The sequence below is a fragment of the Pseudochaenichthys georgianus genome, chromosome 9, assembly GCF_902827115.2.
Source record: "Pseudochaenichthys georgianus chromosome 9, fPseGeo1.2, whole genome shotgun sequence".
Classification (NCBI taxonomy): Eukaryota; Metazoa; Chordata; class Actinopteri; order Perciformes; family Channichthyidae; genus Pseudochaenichthys; species Pseudochaenichthys georgianus.
In genome coordinates this window covers 37,753,850-37,772,572 of record NC_047511.1, presented here as the reverse complement: position 1 = coordinate 37,772,572, position 18,723 = coordinate 37,753,850, and the positions used below count along the sequence as shown (strand labels likewise).

The 18,723-nt window shown below is 41.6% G+C and overlaps 2 protein-coding genes across 3 annotated transcripts; one reads left to right on the top strand and one right to left on the bottom strand.

Moving 5' to 3' along the window:
* Positions 1 to 18: 18 nt before the first annotated feature.
* Positions 19 to 13,145, bottom strand: sart3 (spliceosome associated factor 3, U4/U6 recycling protein). Of its 2 annotated transcripts, XM_034090441.2 has the most exons (19): positions 12,926 to 13,145; positions 11,515 to 11,641; positions 11,322 to 11,426; positions 11,045 to 11,229; positions 10,441 to 10,546; positions 9,868 to 9,992; positions 9,611 to 9,766; positions 5,009 to 5,147; positions 4,785 to 4,892; positions 4,616 to 4,693; positions 4,472 to 4,530; positions 4,120 to 4,229; positions 3,895 to 4,007; positions 3,726 to 3,802; positions 3,468 to 3,639; positions 2,752 to 3,179; positions 2,415 to 2,567; positions 2,074 to 2,255; positions 19 to 1,990 (listed from the first exon to the last, which is right to left on the bottom strand). In XM_034090441.2, exons 1-19 carry the CDS (start codon positions 13,118 to 13,120, stop codon positions 1,816 to 1,818), a joined length of 2,793 nt encoding a protein of 930 aa, XP_033946332.1. In that variant the 5' UTR covers positions 13,121 to 13,145; the 3' UTR covers positions 19 to 1,815. The 2 variants fall into 2 exon arrangements, with proteins under 2 accessions (XP_033946332.1, XP_033946331.1); XM_034090440.2 differs by lacking the exons at positions 19 to 1,990; positions 2,074 to 2,255; positions 2,415 to 2,567; ... (7 more) ...; positions 4,785 to 4,892; positions 5,009 to 5,147 and adding exons at positions 6,393 to 8,288; positions 8,521 to 8,687.
* A 1,679-nt stretch (positions 13,146 to 14,824) lies between these two features.
* On the top strand, positions 14,825 to 17,381 carry iscua (iron-sulfur cluster assembly enzyme a). Its single transcript, XM_034091145.2, has 5 exons — positions 14,825 to 14,965; positions 15,890 to 16,003; positions 16,084 to 16,194; positions 16,282 to 16,360; positions 16,843 to 17,381. Exons 1-5 carry the CDS (start codon positions 14,864 to 14,866, stop codon positions 16,932 to 16,934), a joined length of 498 nt encoding a protein of 165 aa, XP_033947036.1. The 5' UTR covers positions 14,825 to 14,863; the 3' UTR covers positions 16,935 to 17,381.
* The last annotated feature ends 1,342 nt before the right edge of the window (positions 17,382 to 18,723 follow it).

The window sequence follows — 18,723 nt, the reverse complement described above, 5'->3', positions numbered from 1 at the left end:
TGTCACACTGGGATCAAAGAGGATTGACATGACTTTATTAAAACCAGTTTTAAAACATGACTATTTTTCTTTTCTAACAGGACCCAAAAACACAAAGGGTAAAATGGTAAATAAATACTTTGAACACAAAAACCCCATCTATTCTTGACCTTTATAGCAAATTCAAAACATTTAGTATATAAATTATACAAAACAACACCGATGAATCTTTTAGTATTAGACAGAAAATAGGTGACGAGACGTATTTCTATTGTTTAGATTAGGCCACTGTGGTGAGAGCAATACATATAGCTTGTATTCCATTTGTTTTGAAAATGTATATTTATACTTTATAAACAAACTGGTTAACCTTTTTTAAATGATCATACAGAACATTATGAAATCAAACTTGAGTAATGGTCGGCTCGTAACCTCAGAACACAGAAGAGGAAGAACTGCATAGATTCTCCTTTCATTTTGAAGGAGCCGCGGACCTGGAGTGGTTAAAGACTTCAGTGATTACAAAGTAAACCAGGTCACATTAATACAACTGAACTTAGGTTTGACTTCCACATGTACTTTCTAGCATGTATGGTCATCTCCTAACACCCAAAATGAATTAATGTTTCTTAAATTATAAACCATTTCAGGTAACATATTTTGCATTAAATAGTCGATTAATTATTTTGTCTGCTTGAAAAAAAACTATGAAAAATGGCCATCAGTTAACGAGAGCCTAAAATGAAGTCATATTCCTGTCAATAGTCTAACGTCAAGATACAGTTTATTTATCTAAATGTAAGAAATAACTATTTGAACAGCTGAGATACTGAAAATAAACTACAAATCTACTTGACTTGAACAATCAATTTTTAAAATACAATATATGTAAATCCACTCATCTTTGCAAATAAAGACTGCAGCCATCGAAAGAGCCACGTAGAAATGTTTCTTATCTATCGCTCACATGCGAGTGTCACAAGGTGAGGGTATTATGGGTAGTTTCTAAAACATAGGTGATTTGATGATGGATGTTTTCACCCTGAACAGACAGGCGATATCAACAGTGATGTATAAAAGCAGAGAACGTGTACTTAGAGCAGTCCAGTCAATGGTTTGACGTGATGACAGGGACGTTTATTCTAATATGCCCCCAGGCTGATGTGAATCCAGATAACTAGTATTTTAATGACCCTGTAAACGCTATGGCATCATAATACTGATGGTAACTCACAGATGGTATTATGAAAATAAGCTGTACTATATAGTCATAAAAAGTCATTGCTAGCCTTGTTAACTTTGTCTTCAGAGAAAAATGAGTTCCCTGAAAACATCTGGAGGATATCTTTTCATTATTGTAGTGCATCCATCTTCTGTACACACACCCACACCCACACACACACACCACAGCTGAACTTTTGCATCTCACTTTTCTTTAAAACAACATCAACTAGTTTATCCGTTATGACTATTTAAAAAAAGAGACTCCGCTGTTTGCTTCTCTTAGTTCTGTTTCACAATTCACAACAAAAGAACACGAGGCGTACCATTTTAGATACAATATATTTACACACAAATATTATACACTTTCTTTTTATAAAATACCCAGCCATCCACCTTCAAACAAGCTAAATGAAAACAATCTGTCACACTGGTGAAGTCTTTCCGATGGAGGGCAGGAGGTTGGCCACCTGACAGGACTGAGGTTAAAGGGAAGCTGCTAACCAAATACAGAAAACTCTCCAAGACGCATTTGTAAGGACACAAGATGGCTTTCGGTCCGAAGGCAGTCATATTTCTCTCCTCCTCCTCCTCCTCCTCCTCCTCCTCCTCCTCTCACTTGCTGAGAAGCATCCTGGCAAAGTCTGAGTTTGACAAAGGTTTCGTCTCCCCGGCTGCGCTGCTTTCTCCCGCCGCGTCCACGGTTCCGTTCTTTACTTTGCTCACAGGCTCACTCTGCCGGTGCAGGGATCGAGGGATCAGCGACAGCTGCGTGCGCCCTCTGCCTCTCCTTTGGAAACATAAAAAACCGTGTGTTAGTACAGGTACGGATAATATAGGGGCAAGACTTTCAGAAAATATCCGTGAACTTACCCTCCAAAGACCTGCCGAGGCATTACGTCCGTTCTGTCGAAGCCAGGTTTATCCATCATATTTCTCCGCGGGGGGTTACTTATCGCAACACAGATTTTGTTTTCCCCGATGTCCATGCCGTCCATTTTCAGAACTGCCTGAGACGCCTGGGTGACGTCGGCAAACTCAACATACGCCAGACCCTGCAGCGACACACAGCAAGAGACAGTCAATACACCGACAGCAGCTGCCTCTGCTCCAAGACTCTGTTCAGCATGGTGTGGTCAGAGGCGCTAATCATTAGCTAAACCAGGAGGACTATTATTAAACGTCAGGACACGGTTCTCCCCTTTATGTCTCACCTTGGGTTTTCCAGAGCGATACGTGACCAGGCGAAGGTCTTTGACGGTGCCGTGACTTTTGCAGATTTCCTCCAGTTGCTCTTTAGTGCACGAGAACGGCAGCCCGGAGATGAAGAGTTTTTGCCTCTCCATGGTCGTGTTGTATTTAAAGATCTACGGGGACATTATTGTTGTCACTTGCACGCCGGCTCATTATAAGGGTTTCTACAGGGTTTACTGACAAAATACTTAAAAAAAACCATTTATTTCGATACCACAGAAATACATTTAAGATATGTATTTTTCTTCAAAAGTTTAGACTTTCAAGACCTGCAGAAAAAAACATGTTCATATTTACCTTAAAGTCGGGATTCTCTTTTTTGTCCACACAGGGAGACACAAACATGGGCCTGCCCTCCACTTCCCGTCGGTCCAGCTTCAGGGCTTCAGCGACAGACACTGCGGATTCAAACTGCACATAGCCGTAGCCTTTGAAGGTGCCTTTGGTCGCGAAGACGGGGCGAACCTGTGCGACTGGACCGCAGCTCTCAAACTGCGCCCGGAGCTTGGCTTCTGGCTCCTCCAGGGTGTACGCCAGGTTGCTGATGAAGACACTGCAGTCATCGTTACGCAGCTCTGGCTTCTCATCGTTCTGACTCTGGGCGGCGGACCCCTGCTGGGCTCTTTTGTTGCCGGGCTTATAGCCGGGTGGGGGGTTCCTCCCCGCCTCAGTCTCCATGTTCTCCTCTGTGGCGCCGTCCCTAGCTCCTCTACGTCTTTTAGGAGCTAGTTCCAAAGAGAAAGAACAATTAATAATAAACCTAGAGTTCCTTTATATTCCTAAACTTCAAATTGAAAGATGACCCATCCCAATTCCCTCAGAACAGCTCGAAAAAGATCAGGGTAATTACACTGAATTTCTTTTAAATGCGAACTAGCAGGATTTCTCTCTCGCTTGCACAAAATACATAAATATTTCACACATTTCAAGTCACTATGAATATTTTTAAGCATAGTTTACTATAAAATACAACGTTTTCAAGATCATTTGATTGACTTTATAAGATTATTTACCCGAGTCATTGTTCCAATCGTTATGGTGATCATCCTGCGTTGCTTTCCTCTTCAACACGGCTCCTGGTCCCTTCTGACCCTTCTTCTGACCCTTCTTGTCTGCTTTGTTCTTCTGCCGCTGGTCCCCTCGGTCCTCCTCTTGGCGGGCGTGGTTAGCTTCTTTCACAGCAGCCTAACAAGTGTGCAGAACGAGGTTACATTAGCTAAAGGCAGCTCAACATGTCACCTGATATGTGCAGTGCTGATGGGTGCTCTTACCTTCGCTCGTTGCTCATTGACTCGGTTCAGCCGGGTCTCGGTCTTCAGCACCGCCACGTCCCAGTCCTCCAGAGAACCTGTAGACGAGGTCGCAAAATACAGACATGCTGTAATCTATGAGAAACGTCTTTATTTTAATGTCGTGTTGGATTTTTACATCTGGACTCACCTTCCACCCTCTCGAATGTGAGCAGGACTTCGCAGACGTGCTCCGGGTAATCTGAGGTGCATTGAACTGCTCTGTGGAGAGCCTTCCGACAGTGAGCGTTGTCTCCATAAGACCTAAGGATAAAGAAGTGAAGAAATTAATACAAATTATATCAGGGACACCAAATACAAGTTGTGGCTCAAAACGCATCAGCACTTCATTTCCTTTTTGTCTTGTTTTACATACCTTTCAAGGTTATAGTACTCCAGCCACATGTTGGCATATTTTGCATTCCCTTTAGTCAAGATGCTGTCCCACAGCTCTCTGGCCTTTTGGATGTTTTTGCAGTGGAGGGCCTGGGAGGAGAAGAAAACAGGTGTTCATTTGTGCAGATAGTTTCCATATAACTCAAAATACATATAAATATGAGTGTGACTAATACTGTGGCGTTTTTAAAAAGTAAGTTGCTGTTTAAAATCAGATTTGATGGTAAATTAAGCACATCATCAGCTTTAGACACTTGAGCTATTACCGGGTTTAAAAATTAGACAGGCTCATTGTAACTATAGTAAATGGTTGTCATAGTAACACTTCTTACCTCTATCCTTGCCCAGATCTGCATTATGATACAAGAAGCATCTCCACTTTCACCAAATCCTACAGGGAAACAAGACAATGAATGATTTGAAAGCCAAAACTATAATACCAGAAGTAAACCTCAGTCCGGCGGAATTCCACCTACTTTCTTCAACATCTTGTTTCATGTATTCCAGAGACCGGGCGAAAGATCCTCGCAGCTCCTCCAACTCTTTACTTGATTCTGCAAAATCACAAGTAACACCGTTAGCAAGGAAACAAGAAGGAAACTCAATAGTTTCCGAGCACAAAGACACATTCAGTACCGCTCTCACCTTTGCTGAAATCAACACGTCTCCTCAGGTAGTCGAGGAATGCCTGCCAAATTTCCACATAATCCGTCGCTTGAATAAAACCTGCAATCAGCGCCTTTTCAAAAACATCTGTGGGGAAGATAAAGACATGGGCAGCAGGTTCAGCGTTACAGGAACAAAGGTCTGGGATTTTGGCCACGTATGAAACACAGCGGCATGAAAACAGCGATGCAGAAAGTGTTTACCTGAGACGGTGGCGTGGTCAGCGTCATACCGCTCCAGAGCCAGGAGGTAGCTCTTCCACAGACCCATCGTCCACGGGCAGTTCCTCACCGCTCGCTCGTGTGAGGAGAGAACCAGCTCTTTAAACTTCAGCTGACGGTCCTGAGGGAACAAATAACAAAATGGTTAAAATAATCGAAAACAAGCTAAAGATTTTATTTTAAAGAGTTGACTTTATTCGTAACCACATTTCTTCACAGAATGAATGAGTATATGTTCACAACTAAAAGGGGTGTATGAATAATCTTGTTATCAAAGCAATAGCCGCGTTCACACCGCAGTACTTTTCCCACTTTAGTTCCAAAATGTAGCGTTCAAACCAAAAGATCCAGAACAAAACTGAGTTCATGAGAACCTTTCCACCCCTTTTTCCGTCCCTGCTAGAGAGCAGGGACTTTCGTGGAGAAAAAGGTACCTATTTCTGATTGGCTGGGCGGATTGCAAACCACGCCCCGTAAAACTCCCAAAAAGATTTTTGAAGCCGCCATTTTATTATCCTCACATTAGCATTAGCCCAGCGCAAACTAACTTATGGCAACACAAAAGAAAACATGGGAGCGGTGGAGATGAGGAGGTTTCTGGCGATTTACTCAGAAGGCTTCAGTAGAAGCTGCTGGGAGTCCCTGCATGGGATATAACTGTTTTTAAATTCTCTGGAGCAGAGAAAGGAGCTGTGGATTATTGTTATTGATTGATGCATCAGTGTTTCTTAGGGTCAAAAACACTAAACTCACAACTTAAATTGAAAGCGTTTAGTTTATTTAATAAAAGAGCACATGTTCAATGTGACAGTAGATAGATTATTTGCAATTTGGTGCTATATATATATATAAATATTTAAAATAAAAATTATAATCTTTTTTTTTTTTTAAACACCTTGAATTTCAGGGGGACCGCGCCCCTCCAAGACAATGGTAGGGGAAACACTGAAGAGGAGTAAATTCAGACTGAAGCTAGTAAACAAATTAAATAATCCCCGCCTAAGAAAACCACATTATTTATAGGGAAAACCACCCTGGGAAGAGTAGCCCAGATACTTTAGGGATCCAAACCATAGCATATCGGTACCCTGCGTCAGACTCAGGATAGATGCTAATTAAGCGAAACTTTACATTTTTTTAGAGAGGTTTATCACAGGTCCATACGGACTCACCAAACGGTGCCATTTGACCTTTCTCAGGTAACAGACTGTAAAACTAAATTGTATTAATATATCACTATAGGTATTCATTCTATCCAAATACAACTGTTTTTGAAAATGCACCCAGACCTCTATACCTTTTCCCCATTCAACAAAAAAAACATACACAGGAAATGAAGTTTGACTCCAACTGGAGCAGATGTATTTATACACAATATACACAATATACAAAAAAAAAAACACATTCTAAAAAAATAATGATCTCTTTTTGTAAAAAAAAAAAAACACACTGCAAAAACTTTATGCATCCTGAATGTTAGAATAGTTGGTCGTGCCACTCCTGGTAACAGTTTCTTTTTGAAGTCAAGCACAGAGGGACCTGGCACTTAATGCAGAACACAGGTGTCTTCACCCTCAAGATGCCAGAATCATAGCACTTCCTGCAGTACTTCCTCGATTGGGTCCCATCCTCCCCATAATACATGGGCATGCACGCGAGTGGTGGGGGGGATGGTGTTGCTGCAGAGCCTTCAGCAAACTCCAACATTTCTGCAGCAAGCTGCTCCCTGAAAGACTTCTGGGTGTGTGGCTTCATGCTGCTGGGGTAATTCCTCATCTTGTACAGCTCCTTGTGGAGAACGAAGCTGTTCATCAATGAAATGTCCATAAAACGGTAAAAAAAAGCCTTGTACCATTTCATTTTTTTGTTGTGAACGTTGTAGTGCGCAATCAAAGCGTCGGACACATCCCTGACGCCCATGTTTTGATTGTGGTCCACTACAGCGTCAGGAATGGGAACAGTCTTAGCCTGCGACACACCAGCCTCTTTCACTTTCCGCTTGACAGTCTGTCCACTGAAGGCTTCATGCACTGTGGAGCACATGGACACTTCAAATCTGTCCATCCACTTCACGAACAGGAGTTTGCCTTTCCTTATCCACCGCAAATCTCCCCTTTCAGCCTTTTTCGGTAGGTCATTCAACTCATTCTGTGGAAAACCAATTTGATTTGTTCCAATGGTCCCACAACAGCCAATGTTTTGTGTGGACAAATCCTCAAAGAGGGCAGGGCTGGTGTAAAAGTTTTCCACAAAGAGTGCGTAGCCCCCACCGAGCAGAGGCAATGGCATGAGGTCCATCACGGAGGAGTAGCCGAGTCCCTGGCCTGTGGTGAGCATACTCTTCCGCATTTGCACAATGAAATTCCAGGTGTATGCCGTTGAGGAATCCAACAGCACACACAGTTTGTACCCCCACTTTCTGGGCTTGTAGTGTTTCGTGCTGAGGAGGGCCTTGGATGCCACCATCCTTTCGTCTATAGAAATGTTTTGAAAGGGCTGGAAATGTGTTTTGCATGCAGTGACTATATCAGTGTACAGGGGCTTGATCTTGAAAAGTCTGTCGTACTCGTCTGTGTTCTTTTTGCGCTCGTTTTCCTCGTCTTCTTCAGGGTTGCTCATGTGCAGCGACCACAAGATGGCTTCAAAGCGTTCCCGTGACATTTTGTCAGCTGGGAATGGGAAGTCATATGGACTTTTCTTCGACCAGTAGTCTGATCTGTGGGGAACGTGGACGAGGCCTGTGAAAATGACAACGGTCAGGAAAATATAAAAATCCCTCACAGTCAGCACTTTCCAAACATATTTATTTCCATCCTGGAATCTCTTCAGGGCGTTTGCATTCGTGTTTTCAATGAGCGTATGAACCACGGAAGCACTAAAAAAAAGTCTGAAAAGGGAAAGGGGAGACCACGCTGAGGTGGTGTCAAATGTTGGGCCTGGGACCCTGGCTGGCATGAACCTCAGCGGCTCTGGTCTTTGGTCTTTCTCCTCTCCGTTGTGCCACCCGGGTTCTTCCCCAGTCATTCCAGGAGAGGAAGACTCACCTCGGCCACGCTTCTGGGGTTTTGCCGATTTACATGATGCTTTGGTTTTTCTTTTGTTCTGCGTCTCTTTGGGTGATTTGGAAACAGATGAGGAAGATGATGGCTGAGGAGGGGGAACCGAAGCCCGTCGAGTGGAGTTGCGTAGACGGGGCTGAGGGGTACGTGTTGATGGCCGTATCTTACTGGAAGCAGCCTTTTTAGGCACATAATCTTCATCACTGTGGAAAAAAAAAAAGATTAATTCACTGGCTTATACTTTTGAAAATGTAACTCCAAACAGACAGTTAACACTATATGGATGTTGAGGTAAATAAACCCTGTTAGGGGAAACCAACACACCATCCAGGTTGAGTGTGTGAAGTTACTAAATTCATTGCAGAATAATGAGAATAGATGAATAATATTACACCAAATAAATAAGTAATCGATAAAAAAAGAGAGATTACATACCTTTCCGATGATGACATTTCATAATCTGAGTCACTACTGTCCGGGTCCATCCCTGGCTGCAGGTCCTCATCATCCGACGCAGAGTCAACAGGTAAAACACCTTCCCCGCTATCAGCAGCCAGAATGGTCAGTACCTTCTCCGCGGTATAACCCTTTTTCCTTAATTCCTAAATGCAAAGAAATCACTGTTCTTGTAATCTGCTGTGCGTTCCGCTGCGTCATGAGGAGCGAGCTGTAGTCAGACCTTATACTTTAAGCGGGACCTATCTCTGGAACCCATTGGTCAAATTCGGTGATTGACACCTCTTTGTAACCGTTAGAGCCAATAGAATCGAGGGGCTGTTCATAAATCCATGTAAACATTACCATTTGTCAGTTAAAATGCACAAACCTGCTCAACATTATACCCCGCTTATTACCATGTAAACAATGATGGATTATCAGTATTCATTTCAAAGTGACGCAGAGACATTGGATTAACCTTCAGCAGCGTTGTTATGCCCTTGAACACAATATTTGATCACAAAACAGCAAAGGTAAGACAGTTATGGCTCTGTAAAGTGAAGTTGTTTGTTGCTCTTTCCTGGCTGCTAGTTCAGTGCGTTTTACAGTGATGAGACTTATACCCATGGACTCTGTGGAATCTCAGCTTTCATATGACATGTCGTTTGTGCCATGACATGTCGTTTGTGCAGATAGCACGCTTGGTGTTGGAATTTAATTTTCGTTTAGGTAATAATGGTTATTATCGACTGTTAGCTGAGTTTCTTCCTGTTGAGTGGGTATGCCACATTAATAGGTTGTTAAATGTTAACAAGCCCTGGGATAGTGTATCTTACAAGATGCTGCGTCTGCCCCCGGTACCGGGTGCAATCGGGCTCAAGAGCTTAAGAAAGATGATTCAAATTATTATCAACCTGATGTTTCACTGGGTTTTTAACAAAAACGTTAACATGAATCTAGTCCAAGAGGAGCTGTTAGAGAAATCACTGTGTAGTTCATCAAGAGTAGGCCTGGGAGGTAATGCTATATGAACAAGTGCAAACTCTACACAGTAAGCAATACAGTCGGACTGGGAACCAATACTCACCAGATAGGTTGTGTATTTGGTCCACATGTCCGGTACCAGGCAGTTCTCAGCCAGGGCCCGCTCATAGATGATCTGGATCCGTGCCGGGTCGCCCTCCTTTAGTTCAAAGTCGATGAAGGCCTGATACTCTGCCATCTTAGGAGGTTCTGCTAATATCTGGGAAAAGACAACAGACGTTAGGCATTGCATCACAATATTCAAACACTTAATAAGGAGGATAACTGTAAGGGTCAAAATGTTCAATTCAAGTCAGTTACCAGTGCTTCTTCCAAAGGTTTGCACTTGGCCAACTGCTGCAAAGCCTTTCTGTACTGAATCATGACCGTCTCAGCCACCTCCTGTTCAGACCACTCCTCGTACTCGGCAAAGGTGGCTTCCATGTCTGCAAAGCAACACAATTGTTGCCAACATTTATAGACACTTTTTAACATTAACAACAATGATACATACACTACATACAGAATTAGCTAATCGTAAAAGGGTGACTGAGACGAATAACCTTTAGTGTGCAGCGGGAACGTGTCAATTTACAATTGCTTATATAAGACTACATAACAGCAGGGAGACATATGAGATGTTCAGACAAGAACGTTTAACATATTACAGGAAATGCATCTGATGTCTATTCGGCTGATACAGTAAATAAAAAACAATACTACTATCTTTGCCCACTCCTGAAACTAACTGACTCAACTAAGCATGTTTTTTCATAATGCGTACAGCATTTCAAAAAGACACATCACGACCGTGCCAGCCATAAATCATCATGCAACGGAATTTTGTCATTTCCACTCACTCAGCTTTTTGGACAAAACAGGCTTCATGCTTACCCATTAAAGGGACGGCCAGCTGGCGGCGAAACAGTGTGTGGATTCGCTCGAGCTGAACATTCAGACAACCTTGCTCCTCGCAGCTGGGAACCCTGCCAGGGGGAGGCTGGAGGAAAAAAGGAAGTCATTTCATCTAACCTGTATCAATTAAATTATTCGTATTTATTCTGAGTTAAGTGAAGGATTATAATTCAACAGTATGCTTCAACACAATAATAAACTGACCGATACGGATTGATAATGAAATACAGTGCGTTAAATCAAATCTGACGGACACTACACTAAAATGAGAGCGCTGTTGTTAAAAGACAGAGCGTTTCTGCGTGAATTCACAGACATGGGCGAAAAACCTTTCCCATCAATCTGCATAATACAAATGTTGAGCATCTTGAGCCAGGCTTAACGAGTATGATGCTTGATACAGACTGTAACAATATGCCCATGAATATAAGCTATTAAAGTATATTTCAACAGCAACCCATATTTACCAACAGTCCAGTTTGTGGATAATAAATAAATAAAACTCTCTAGCATGTGTATGTGTTCAAAAAGCAACAAAATCAAGGACATAGAATAAGACCATCTTAGTGGTGGAAACACAAACCTGTACTGTGGACAGGATGACGTTCTCAAACTCTCTGTACGCCTCCCACACCGCCTGTCCCTTCGTCATGTGAAGCCCCACCGCCATCACAGCTCTCTCAAAGATGGATCTCACCTTCTCCATCCCACCTGGCAAGCCCATGCCACCAATTGAATACTGAGCAAACTCGAGCCAGATATCTGGACCTGGGTATAATAAATACATGGGATTAAACATAAGATCATGAAATAACCGACTGTCAAATCAAAGGCTGTTACCAATGGTGGGGGTCACTCACAGATATAGTCTGTCACGGCTTTCTCAAAGAGTTCATATACTTTCTCCCGGTTTGGCTCTTCCTCAGTCAGGCGGATCTCATCCTTGAGCCACTCCAGCCAAATCTCTGCAGGTTTTAAGGAAATTTAGTTTCAGTTGCAAATAATGATTAGAGCGGCTGACAATTAATACTCCATGAGACAACATGCACCGACCTTCAGTGAGTGGGAAGAGCTCACTCATCTTCTGCCTTGCTTTTCGCAGACGGAGAAGTTCCCCCTCCTGCTTCAGTAGCTTGATGAGATCCACGTGGCAGTTGTAGTCGAAAGCGTTGATAGACAACTGAAGAATCAAACAAAGAAGAAATAAGTTAAAACCTTGAATAATGAAACGTATCATAGTCAACTTGTGCTTCTTTGTGATATAGCCCCAGCCAGAGAACATTCATATATTAATTACGGAGTAAATAATAATAAATAAATTCTAACTGATTTTAGAATTAAAATGTCATCATCATTAAGGCTGTATTTGCCAGTATGCTGGACACTGTCAGGTGCAGTATAGCACTATTCAATTCAGCCCCAAAATGAACATGAAGTTGACTCCTAAATACAATTATTACAAAAATAATATATATTATTGTTAGGAAAATATCACTCGTCACCAGCTTGAGCTTCAATATCGGGATACATACATGTATGTATTATCCTTGCAAGAATGGAAGTAGTCATCACATGGGACAACTAGTTCCTGAACAGTGTCCTTCACATGCTTATATACAAGAGAGGGAGTTACACAGTCACAAGATGGAGGAATACCGGTTCAGTTTAGTTTGGATTAGCTAAAACTCACGTCATATGCTTGTCATATGTCTATCTTCATAGAGGCTGAATTAGCATGTTAATCGTTGTAACATAGCTATCATATACCTAAAACAGTCCTGATGCTCTTCTAGGTAACCATACATCCGGTTACGTACACAGCTACGTAGGGCCTTTGTTATCATGTGCTACTCTGATATTAGAAGAGAACATTCAGTATTTTCCCAACAATTATAAAAACCTAATGGATGGGGATCTGTAGAATTACATTAACGTAGTAAAACAAATGTAAGCTGCATGTAAATCATTAACATGCATAATGCTGCAGTAACTTTATAAACCTGCTCTCTGCTGAAAAAAGTGCAAGAACAGGACCTACAAAGTTTACTGTGTCCTTGCACAATACACAATTATGAATTCTGTAAAAAGTTGCTATCGGTACATCAGATTATTTCTCTACGCGTCCCTCCCAGTAAAGTTAAAGTTTATATGTACTTTGTTTGTGTCGCTACTTTAGGATGTGCACCTGTACTTCCCCACTGAAATAAGACGTTAAAAAAGGCGCGTATAACACGTGACTATCAGCCATTAGCATCACAGATTAGCAGGTAAGCTAACTAATCACGACAGCTATTTGAATGACGACGTATCATAAATAACATTGAATTGTTTTGGATAACAGACACAGTTTACATTCTATTAAGCCAAAGCAGGTCATAGTTTTAAATCGGCTTGAGAGTTGACTGTGTTTACCATTCATTGTCATTAGCTCCTCTGTCCCTGAACGCATCTTATTGTTAATTACCTGCTCCTCCAAACGTTGGATCTCGGCTTCATTTTCTTTCTCGTCATCCGAAGAATCGTCCTCTTCCTCGTCTGAATTTTCTCCTCGCATGCGGTTTTCCTCGTCTGATTCCATCTCTCTCTCCTCCATCCCTTCTTCTTCTTCCTCCTCCATATCGTGCAACTGCGTTTGCTCTGCGCTGCTCGACGCTGCCATGTTGGAAAGTACTCTCTGCCTGGAAACAGAGAAGTATCGCGAGAGTTGGAGCTTGAACCAAAACCCCAGGAAGTGAGCCCGAGTGAGAGGCGAAGTCCCTCCCCTTCCGGTGGACCTCCATGGGACCTTATTTCCGAAAATGGTGAAAGAAAGATTATCTGTCGATCCCGTTTGAATTGTGCCACGAATTACACATATGATGTTTGTACATTTAAAAGATAATTTTGCAAGTCAAAAAAATGTAAATGTGTCGTAAAACTGTGAAGTAACACATTTTTTGTGTGAAACCGCTCAATGAACTACATCTCTGGTCCATAGTCTGTATATTACATTGCATTTAGCAGACGCTTTTATCCAAAGCGACTTACACCAGGAAGATACAACCTTGAAGAAAACAGAATCATATAAGTACAAACATTTCAAGTGCTACTCAACTGGTTACTCAACCACAATGAAACACGTCCAGAAGAATGTTGAATGTCAACCATTTGTGCAGATAGCATGAAGTAGAAAAGATCGCCGATGCTAATGTAGCGTTAGCATTTCTTTCTTCTTTTTTTACGACAAACTGTGACTTTTTTGACATGGAAATGATTTTTTGTGTAATTCATGGCACAATTCAAACGGGATCGAGAGATCATCTTTCTCTCTCCATTGACTTCAATACATAATTTTTCCGAAATAAGGTCCCATGGGTCGTAAATAGATGGGCGGGACTTCGCCTCTCTATTATACATCCATGGATGAAACCCATTTTCGTAAAGTGGTTGTGATCAAAAGGTGTTTTTATTCAAGAACATAAATAAACATCATATATTTTAAATACAAAAAAGTTCACATCAGGGGCAGAGCCATAGAGATACTAGGGCTCTCTAGGGCTCTGATCAGGGGTAGTCATATACAGTTATCAAAATAAAAAGAAAGTACAGTTTCATATTTCAGATTAAATATTTCTTAAATTAACAATTAGTTTCTATTAATAATGCTGTACTATATTATTTTTATTCTAGGTAAAACATGTATTAATGTCCTCTCTTTATATGAATAAAACATGTTCCTAAATATAGAACTAACTGTTAACTTGTAATATATACTCTACTCTATAGATATATATCCTTCATAATTGATATATATTCACTGTTTTGCGTATTTTGCTTCTACTGCTGTTATATATATCGTTATTGTTTTTATTTAATTGTATTTACCTCTAATTCATGTCCAATGTCTTATCCAAGCTGCTTTGACAAAAATAATTCCCAAATTGGGATCAATAAAATATATCTTATCTTATCTTGCCATTCTAGCACATTAAATGTAAATAGTATCCCACATTTAAATTGTGTTAGCTGTAATGCAGACTTTCAATAGGAGTTGTATTAATCAGATAGTTTAGATATGTTTTCTTCACAGTCAACTCTTATATATTTTCACTCTTTTAGTTTGTTTTGTTTGCTATTTTTTAGATGTTTATATTGTATAATTGTTTATTTTTCTACTCTTTTTCATTTCTAAGGATGTGCAATATTTGTTCAACATGCTGCTGCAACAAAAACATTTCCCAAATTGGGACTAATAAACTATATTTTATCTTATGTTACATGTGTCCCCTGTAGTGGCTGCTGTTCGCCTCTAGAGGACGCTCCTTTCTCGATGAGCCCTTCCAAACTTGTTTGTCAACAAAGGGTGCTCGTCTTCTTTCGTTCTCACTCGTTGGTTTCTGTTCATCGCCATCGTTATCTCAACATGGCGATTGTGTCTCTGCGAAACTCCGCGTCCTCGCTGTTGTTATTTAGCAGACGTGTATTCAGCCCGGAGCTCAAGGCACAGTGTTTATATCACATAAAGGTAACTCAAATGTGTTTTAAACTCGTAATGTCACATGTGTTATTGATGTCACACGTTTTACTGAAGGTAAACTACGTTATGTGTCGTGTGAATCTCACAGGGGGTCAAACCTGTGTCCACACGTCCACACGAGTTAAGACCCTGGGGTCTTTGTATAACTTAACTCATATTGTAAGAGATTGGCAATAGCTGTTTTCAACTTTTTCATCAATTTCAATGGGTATAACCAGTTATTACTGCCGATGTTTGATCCATATTTTATTCCTTCTTATTCCATTCCATTGCAATGTAAATACTGTTATATTTGACTATATTCTTTATTATTTCTTATATTTTTCTAGTTCTCTACCTGTGTTTTTAATTATAGTTTTACTTTTATGTATGCACCACGACACCAAGTCAAATTCCTCGTACGTGTAAACCTGTTTCTGATTATAACATGGTACATACTACATTTACTAAAGTACTTATGTACCATTTTGAAGTACATCCCTGAGTAGGCTCAGTTTATGCTACTTAATACTTGTACTTCACTACATGTTGTACAATATTGTACTTTTTACTCCACTACATTTATTTGACAGCTTTTAGTTACTATTTACTTTAAATATTTAGATTTTTACCGAATACAAATAATACATCAATAATTGAATACACTTTGACATATATTTATAGGTTAAGATATCCAACTGCAGTATATCAAGTTATTCAAATTATCTCTACATGGACCACCTGTGATTAAAACACATCAACAATCACCCAGTAACTCAATATAAGACTGGAAGGTCTTCTTAGTATGTCAAATATGTTAAGCTATGAAACATAAATACATACAGTAGGGTAGCTAACTTAAACCTATAGGTCCTATCTCTACTACACTCTAAAACAATTACATCTAATTTTCCGTGTGTCTCGCTCCTCAAGGTGGTGGACCATTATGAAAACCCAAGAAATGTAGGAACTCTAGACAAAAACTCCAAGAATGTGGGGACTGGTTTGGTGGGTGCACCGGCCTGTGGTGATGTAATGAAGCTTCAGGTAAGTTAGAGGTCAAATGCTACTGCTGTCATGACTGTCATTACTTTTGTACAACTAGGTGTATTCTATGTTGTCTTTAGATCGAGGTGGATGACCATGGCATGATTGTTGATGCAAAGTTTAAGACATTTGGCTGCGGATCAGCCATTGCCTCCAGTTCTCTAGCGACAGAGTGGGTGAAGGGGAAGTCGGTGAGTTTGTAAAACATGGATTGAAAGAAGAATAGTGGCATTATAAGGCCTGCTTTTTTTTTATCTAAGTCTGCTTTCATTCTGTAGGTGGAAGAAGCTCTGCAGATCAGGAACACAGACATCGCCAAAGAACTCTGCCTTCCACCAGTCAAGCTGCACTGCTCCAGTAAGTTCAAAGCAACACAATGACATACTGAAAGTAGCACTGTCATGTTCACAGTAAGGGTTATAAGAACACAACTGAACTCTCGTTACTGAAACCAAAAGTATATTCCATTATTTGGTTCTTCTCAGTTTTTGGGCTATATTTCTATAGTATTCTGAAACTACATATCATCTTTTGGATACTTTAATATGGCATACATGGTTTTTTTTCAGGGTTTCAGTGAAGTGATGTAATTGTCTGACTTTACAAGACTGTTAAAGCTGTTTGATTAATTGCATGAACAATAAGTCATTATATCCACTTTACTGATGGCTACTTAAACAAAATCTCAATGAGTTTTCTGAGTACGAATGGTCAACCGTTGACATTTCTCAACTCACTTCTTCAGGGTTTTCCTTTCAGTTGTTACTAGGCTGTGTAAACAATGGACGCTTATTTCATGCTCAAAGTGTTTGTTTAAACTCTTCCCTCCTTTCTTTCAGTGCTTGCAGAGGATGCCATTAAAGCAGCGCTGTCAGACTACAGAATAAAACAACAGGACAAGAAGGAGAAGCGTGTGCAAGCCACCGGTTAATGTGTGTTATTCACAATCCGTTGTGTCTCCAGCCCTGTAATGTTTCACTGCAGTGCTGTTTGAAAGGATGGATCACCATAATACTACACCAGGTCTTCAGGGAGTTATACACCATGACTCTCTTAAGAGAATGGCAGGGGTTATTGTTTATCTGCTTCTCATCTCATAAGCAGTCATTGGCTCTTTATTGAGGCTGATTTTGGAGTTGTAAGTTCATGGTAAACATTTTAATTCAAACTCAACATTGCTCCTCCTTTGCAGTGTTTACTACACAGAAACCAAATAAAGAAATCAGAAACTATAGGTCAAGATTTTTTTCAGCATTTGTTGGCCTTTCCTCTCCATCGTGAAGGATTCAGTATAAAAATGCAGTTAACAGCTGAAGAACGCATACAATATCATTATTCAGGGTATTCTGTGTGTGCCTATTGTGAATAAAGTTATTTAAAAAAATGTCCGTGCTTGTGTATCATTGTCATCCACCAGACCCTACATTAAGTGGCGCCACCTGCTGGTGCCGCAGGAGAACTTTTTTCAGTACAAGCAGCACCACCAGCATCAGGAGAGCTACTAACACACATAACACTGCCAGCAGAGAGACGACCAGCACAGAGTCGCGTTGTGTGAGCGGTCGAGGGTCCAGAGTGGGCCGGGGTGCATCTCTGTGAGTAGAGAGCAGAGATCGAGTCCCTTCAGCAGGGGTCGTGTTAACGTGAGGGGACCCACTTGTGATGTTGTCTCTGCTTTTCTGTTCCTCAGCAGGGACTGAAGTGGTTTTTAAATCAGGTGAGCTAGATGCTTGTGTTTTATTTAGGGACAAACACTCCTCGTAGGTGAGGGTCTCTAAAGAGTAGTGGTCCAGTGTCACACGAGTCTTATGAGCATCTTTGGAAAGAAGCCCATCAGTGGTTTCTTCTGATATCAGCTCTGACACTATTCCCAAATACTGCTTGGGTTCAGATGGGCTTGGTCCCATGGGCTTCACTGTCTCCAGGGCAGAACTCAGGTCCAGTTGTTGTGTCCTCTCGTTGGGCTTCACTGTCTGCAGGGCAGAACTCAGGTCCAGTTGTTGTGTCCTCTCGTTGGGCTTCACTGTCTCCAGGGCAGAACTCAGGTCCAGTTGGTGTGTCCTCTCGTTGGGCTTCACTGTCTCCAGGGCAGAACTCAGGTCCAGTTGGTGTGTCCTCTCGTTGGGCTTCACTGTCTCCAGGGCAGAACTCAGGTCCAGTTGCTGTGTCCTCTCGTTGGGCTTCACTGTCTCCAGGGCAGAACTCAGGTCCAGTTGCTGTGTCCTCTCGTTGGGCTTCACTGTCTCCAGGGCAGAACTCAGGTCCAGTTGCTGTGTCCTCTCGTTGGGCTTCACTGTCTGCAGGGCAGAACTCAGGTCCAGTTGCTGTGTCCTCTCGTTGGGCTTCACTGTCTGCAGGGCAGAACTCAGGTCCAGTTGCTGTGTCCTCTCGTTGGGCTTCACTGTCTCCAGGGCAGAACTCAGGTCCAGTTGTTGTGTCCTCTCGTTGGGCTTCACTGTCTCCAGGGCAGAACTCAGGTCCAGTTGCTGTGTCCTCTCGTTGGGCTTCACTGTCTCCAGGGCAGAACTCAGGTCCAGTTGCTGTGTCCTCTCGTTGGGCTTCACTGTCTCCAGGGCAGAACCCAGGTCCAGTTGTTGTGTCCTCTCGTTGGGCTTCACTGTCTGCAGGGCAGAACTCAGGTCCAGTTGCTGTGTCCTCTCGTTGGGCTTCACTGTCTCCAGGGCAGAACTCAGGTCCAGTTGTTGTGTCCTCTCGTTGGG